Source organism: Brienomyrus brachyistius, chromosome 2 (assembly GCF_023856365.1).
Source record: "Brienomyrus brachyistius isolate T26 chromosome 2, BBRACH_0.4, whole genome shotgun sequence".
Taxonomy (NCBI): Eukaryota; Metazoa; Chordata; class Actinopteri; order Osteoglossiformes; family Mormyridae; genus Brienomyrus; species Brienomyrus brachyistius.
Window position 1 is genome coordinate 25,568,974 of NC_064534.1, and position 6,357 is coordinate 25,575,330.

At 37.9% G+C, this 6,357-nt stretch overlaps 1 protein-coding gene across 1 annotated transcript; it reads left to right on the top strand.

Annotated features, from left to right (window-relative positions):
• Positions 1-337: 337 nt before the first annotated feature.
• LOC125726864 (protein kish-A-like) lies at positions 338-5,102 on the top strand. Its single transcript, XM_049003312.1, has 4 exons — positions 338-433; positions 2,750-2,859; positions 4,070-4,104; positions 4,796-5,102. The coding sequence occupies exons 1-4, from the start codon at positions 431-433 to the stop codon at positions 4,861-4,863; spliced, it is 216 nt and encodes a 71-aa protein (XP_048859269.1). The 5' UTR covers positions 338-430; the 3' UTR covers positions 4,864-5,102.
• Positions 5,103-6,357: the final 1,255 nt, after the last annotated feature.

Genomic DNA, 6,357 nt, shown 5'->3' on the forward strand with positions numbered 1-6,357 from the left:
ATTCACATTTCCAGCAGCACCTGGCCGCCTTTCGTTTCATTGCAGGTAAAAGTCTGTATATCTTAGTGCAGTGACTAAATTTTAATTTATCCTGTTGCTATTCTTGTTTAATCACATTTGCATTTATATAGATTTGAAAATGACATGTTTATTATATATGAAGTTTAGATAAGTTTAGGAGAACATTTCAAACTATAAGCCCTTCGTATGGCTCAATACCCATGAAGTAGCTCTCAGTTTCAAACAGGTTGGTGCCATGGATGTAACAAAAATCTCGAGCCCGGAATTTATGTTCCGCCCCGCCACGCAACGAACACGCCTATACTACTGATTAAGGGTTTTGATTGGATGTAGAAGACGCCCTTGATTAAACGTAATTTCCGGAGGATTACCGGAAGTTAGATGTGGCTGTGAGAGGAATTGTTGCGCAATGGTAAGAGGAATGGTTGTTGAGCTGTAACGTATAAAACCAATGTTTCCATGTCATTAAGTAACTAAGTTATGTTTCCACAAACTATAGCGTTTTTATGATTAACTAAACAATCTCATATTGTGAGTTCTTGTGAGATGTGTTTGTACAGCGTATTAATGAAACTAGCTTTATGCAGAGAAACAAAAATGAAAATTGCTTTTTCTTTCATGTTATAATGAAATCTGATGTAACAGTTTTTGGTTTAACAGAAACTGATTTGATTAGGACTGTTTAGTTCAGGCTAGTGTTATTACTTACATCTGTACGAGGGTCGAAGTAACTTTGTAGTGTTGCAGTCTTACAGACACTCTGTGGTCACTGTATCGTGGCTGCGACGTAATACAGAATATAGACAGGGAAAATAAGTTCTACTGACTGTTAGCCCAAGTAATAGAATAGTCGTGACTCCAGATCTTAGTAATTTGATAAGTGTCCCCAGACGTGCTGGTTGCAGCATGGCAGGGTGGATATTGGTTAAGTGTGACAAAGGGTTTAATTGAAACACTTGAATGTTTGATGCTCAATATCTTTACGTCTCTGTAGTCTGTTAACTTAAGCTCAGTTCTGGAGCTTTCAATAATACTTTTACATTTTACGAGGAAGTAAATTTAAAAAAGAAATGTCCCATCTTACCAATATCTATCCTACAGTATAACAATGCCTGATCAGTTGTTGTAACGCATAACACTGATATTATTTAATGTTCTGCCCATGCTGGTTTTCCTTTATGTAACTGTGGAAATAAAAGTTTTAAGATTAAATTCAACAAAAACATTTCCTCCTGTATTCACTTTGTTTTACGTCAGTCTTGGCAGATTAATGAATAATGAGACCAGGAGTGATTTAATAATTTAACCTCTAAAACTATACTTAACCACTGAAGATGGTGTATTGAATTTCAATTATGGATTTATTCATAGAAGGTTGTGACCTATATTTTCAGTATACCAAAAATGTATTGAAGAATTGTGTATTTTCTCTATTTTGTAGATTGCCTCATTATAGGATACTCACTTACTGACCCTTTATTAGAAATGCCATTCTAATAATGGACTGCCCCCCCTGCTTTCAGAATAGCCTTAATTTTTTGTGGCATCATTCTTTAGAGATTCTAGTTCATAGTGTCATGGTTGCAACACACAGTCCTTGCAGGTTCATGCAGCAAATCTTCCATTCCAACACTTTCCAGAAGTGCTCAGTTTCTCTCAGATCTTGTGACTGCAGAGGTCATTGAAGTGCATTGAACTCATAGTTGTATTAATCAAACCAGTTTGAGAGAACATTTTTTTGTATTTTGTGATATGGTGCATAATCCTTATGGATCTAGTCATCAGAAAATGGGCAAATTATGGAGATGAACAGATTTACATGGCCAGCAATTATATTCTGATAGGCGGTGGGATTTAAATGATGTTTAGGTGGCTCACACTTGACACCCTAATACCAAGAAAATATCCACCACATCATTCCACCTCCAGCAGCCTGAACTGTTAACACAAGGCAGATTGGATCTATGTATTCTGGACCCATTTTTTTACTTAGCACCTGTATGTCACAGCAGAAATTGATATTAATGGGACCAGTTGACATTTCTCCAGTCTTCAGCTGTCTAATTTCAGGAAGACTCATTTTCCAGTTCAGTGGAACCTAGTGTGGTCGTCTGCTGTTGTAGCTCACCCACTGCAAGGTGCATTCAGAGATGCTTGCCTATTTTAGTTGCTGTAGCATTTCTTTCACCTATAAACAGTCTGGCCAGTCTCCTCCAACTTCTTTCTTCAACAAGACGTTACTATCCTCAGAAGTACCGCTTGCTGGATGTTTTTTTATGCCATTCTGTTGAAATTTCAGTCAGTTGTGCAGATCAACAGTTTCTGAAATACTCAAACAACCCTTTCTGGCAAGGGCATAACTTTGGGTTGAGCATTGGGCGGTTGAGGTCTCCACCCATTTAATGGGGTCCAGGGGGTTGTACTGACTGGATTTGATTACTGGGTGGGTTACACCCCCCCATCCCCCCATAATTTATGCCCTTGCCTTCAGGGATAAATAACCATGCCTCAGTCTGGATCACTCAGATCACATTTTTTCCCCCATTCTGATGTTTAATCTGGTCATCATTAGCTGACGCAGTTTACCAGATTAATTTGTGTTTCTTTGGTCAATGAATGGTTTTTATATTTATGCATATTGCAAGAGAAACAGTTAAATACAGACTTGCAGTTTAAGCTGTGTCCCCTAATAAGACACTCATTTTTTAATGTTTTCTTTTTCCCCCAGTCTGCCATTTTCAATTTCCAGAGCCTCCTCACGGTTATTCTGCTGCTCATCTGTACCTGTGCTTACATTCGAGCCCTGGCTCCAAACCTCCTTGATAAGAATAAGACTGGGTAGGTACAGCTAGATAGAATTGCATTAGAGTTTTTTTTTCCTCCTCTTTTCTCTGTGCACTGAGGAATTACATGAAAATACCGCAACGTTCACTATATCAAGTACAGCATGACAGTTAAGTAGTCCAGGTAATGACCTCTAGGAACGGATAGCCGTTTTAAAAGGAAACTAGTAATTTTATCAAAAATAAATAGGATTATGAAATGGCATCTTATACCTTGGATCTGTACTAGATAAATGGTAAAAACACAGATTGGCAGACATGAGGTTATTAATATGACCCTCTCTTTGGTTTCAATTCAGTTCAATCAATTCAAATTGATATCCATAGCGTAAATGTAGATGTTTGCTCATATGTGGTTCTGCAGATATTCCTGACAGAAATTCCATATCTGACTAATTACATTTACCATTTTAATGGGGTATGTGACTTAAAATCTTAGAATAAAAGTGGACATCCCTGGCTCATATTTTCTCTGAAGAATATTATCTGTTTGTTCTGAGGACAGAGGTCTGGTGTCTTTCAGATCAAGCAAACTGAGTGTTGCTAATCACTCACATATTTTTATGGCAAAGCCCTTTAGTGCTATCTGCCAAGATAGTTCTGCTAATAGTGTTTAATGGAGACTTTGATAACTTGATCCCAGGTTCCTTCTATTACTACCGCATCTACCACCACTGACACAAACACAAGCTCCACACTAACTCAGTGCCCCCTCATGGCCTTTTAGTGTTTTTCCTGTCTACCTCAAGAACTTTATCACACAGCTGCACTCTGACTGTCTCCTGCCATGTCCTTCTTATTTTTGGATTGCAGTGTGAAATGATTTGGAAATACAGCCCATGAAATTCTTACATTGTCATAGATTCCTTGGAATTCTATAGTTTTACATATTAGTCCTGGATAATTCACGTTACATGTCAAATGCAAGATTTCTATTATTGTAAGACTCAGATAATATATATTTGCCTTTTTAATGATATATTTTGTATGTTGGTAATGTTTTCTGTAGATGCAGTTCAATGAAAATGAGGGATTATTCTTGTCACATTGTTTTGCTGAATACTATGGAATATAACCTATTGAGAAGATGACCTGCCCTTTTGCTTTGTGATTGAAAAGCATGGTAATGTGAGAGTTAAGCATTATGGCTTAAGCAACATTCTCTTTAATTTGTGCAGATTTCCTAACCCCCTTCTTTTTTTCAGGGTTTTGGGAATATTCTGGAAGTGTGCAAGAATAGGTAACTCCCCCCCCCCCCCCGTTAGTCGCCGTACTACAAATAAGGAAAGGGAAAAAAATCTGTCTCCAAACCTAATTTTTTCTTGCTGATTTGTCATAGGAAACATACTGTACTCAAAATATATTTTGCTCTAAAATGCTTATTACATGGGATGGAGCATATTAACAATTCTAATCATGTGAATTTGGTGCTCAGTAAAGCATGATAGAATATCCATCCCATCTATTTTCCAAACCGCTTATCCTATTGGGTCACGGGGGGTCCGGAACCTATCCCGGAAGCGATGGGCACGAGGCAGGGAACAACCCAGGGGGCCAGCCCATCGCAGGGCACACTCACACACCAGTCACTCACACACCATTCACACACACGCACACCTATGGGCAATTTAGCAAGTCCAATTAGCCTCAGTATGTTTTTGGATTGTGGGAGGGAAACCGGAGTACCCGGAGGAAACCCCACGACGACATGGGGAGAACATGCAAACTCCGCACACATGTGACCCATGATAGAATATATCTATTTTATAGTTATAAAAATAATTATAAAAAATAATATAGTTATTTTTTAACTAAGAAAAAAAATTGCAAAATGTCTTCCGCGCTATATCAACTACTACATTGAAATCGATTTTTTTTTTTAATTTGAATGAATGCAGATAATTAAGTGCTGACTTTCTTCTCCTTTGCAGGTGAACGGAAAAGCCCCTATGTTGCCTGCTGCTGTGTCATCATGGCTGTTAGTATCTTGTTTGGGTAGTAAGAACACCGAGATTCATGGGAGATTAGTGAGACCATAATTAACAAATGAAATCGTAGTCTTTTATAATGTAACACTATATATATGCACTCACAGAATGTTTTCGATGACCAAGGTCAGAGCATCAGCTCTGCACAGTTTAGACCAATGTGTCCTTTGGCATTTTATCATTATTTTTAAGTTTCCTGACCCTAGTCAGTTTTTCAAATAAAATTTTCAAAAGAGACTTCCTTTTTAAACATTGTGTGTGCGTCATTGATTATATGTGACCTGGTGATCATTTAACAACAATTAAAAAAAAAATAAAGTGTTTGGCCTTTGCTCAAATGGGTTTAGTGCGAATATGAATGTCTGTGAGAATTTATGGCACCCATGAGGGTATTTAATTACTTTCCATGCTATTGTAAAAAAAAAATAAAGTGTTGATATCTAACTTAGATAGTTAACTACATATGTATCAACATAAAGGTTGACTGTACCTCAACAGAATCATAGAAGGTTATGGTTATCCTTCAAGGAGAGTTTAAACAAAATAAGTTCGTAAGCTTCGTGCTTGCAACTTGAAAATGAAATTAACTATATTTTGAATTGTTTATCTCAGCATCGTGAATGCCGTCTTGAATATCTGAAGATGAATTTTACTGTCATCTTGGTTTATTGAATATATTAATGTCCGTTTCATGTGGTTTATTTTTAAATTGAAGCTGATTCTATTGTCACTAAGATAATGCGTATTGCAGTTTTACAACAAACTGTTATTCTTTGTTGCTTGCAATGTAAACAAACATATTTATAGGTTTTTTTTAGGGTAAAAGTGAATGCACATTTTGTTGAACAGGAAAGCAAAATGAGAAGCCCTAGGCTTATGCTGCAATGTTGTCTTCCCACTCATAATCCTGCGTTCATGCAGATGTTATGGAAAACGAAAGGAGTTGTGGGCCAGGGTTGAAACGAGTTCAAGGCACTATATAAGAGGTGTTCTTGTGCAAAGCATTCAACAATTGGCTAATGGACATTCTCCTGATAGTGCCCTCCATTGTGAGGCAAAGGCCAAGTACATCCCGAGTGAAAGACGTGTGGGGCTCTCACCCACTGGAAAGTGCTTTCCTCTGCCCAGATAGGATGTGTGCAACATCAATGGTCCCTTTGACAGTAGAGGAAACATGTAGAGAGGCAGAAGTCATGACAGCACACCAGGATTTTTATGTTTAAGTTTTGTCGGTGGTGGGGAGATGTTTCTCTTTCTGGGGAATGTTCCTGACTACTGCAACACTGTTTTAAAGAAAACCAAGTGGGTCTTTATTGTCATACCACCCATACAGAGGTGTACAGTAGCACAACAGAACATTTCCTCAGATCCACATTGCAACCTGTTGACAAAAAAAGTAAATAGATGTACATGGGTTACACGTGCTGCAAACCACAAGACAATGCGAGCAAGGGGGTTGAACTTAAGACTATAGGCTATGCATATGTGATGGCTGGCTCTACAGC

Bases quoted from the DNA above. Each gene is read 5' to 3' on its own strand.
- LOC125726864 (XM_049003312.1), top strand. The intron at 2,860-4,069 runs GTAGGTACAGCT...TCTTTTTTTCAG, and splicing joins CTTGATAAGAATAAGACTGG to GGTTTTGGGAATATTCTGGA. The intron at 4,105-4,795 runs GTAACTCCCCCC...TCTCCTTTGCAG, and splicing joins CTGGAAGTGTGCAAGAATAG to GTGAACGGAAAAGCCCCTAT.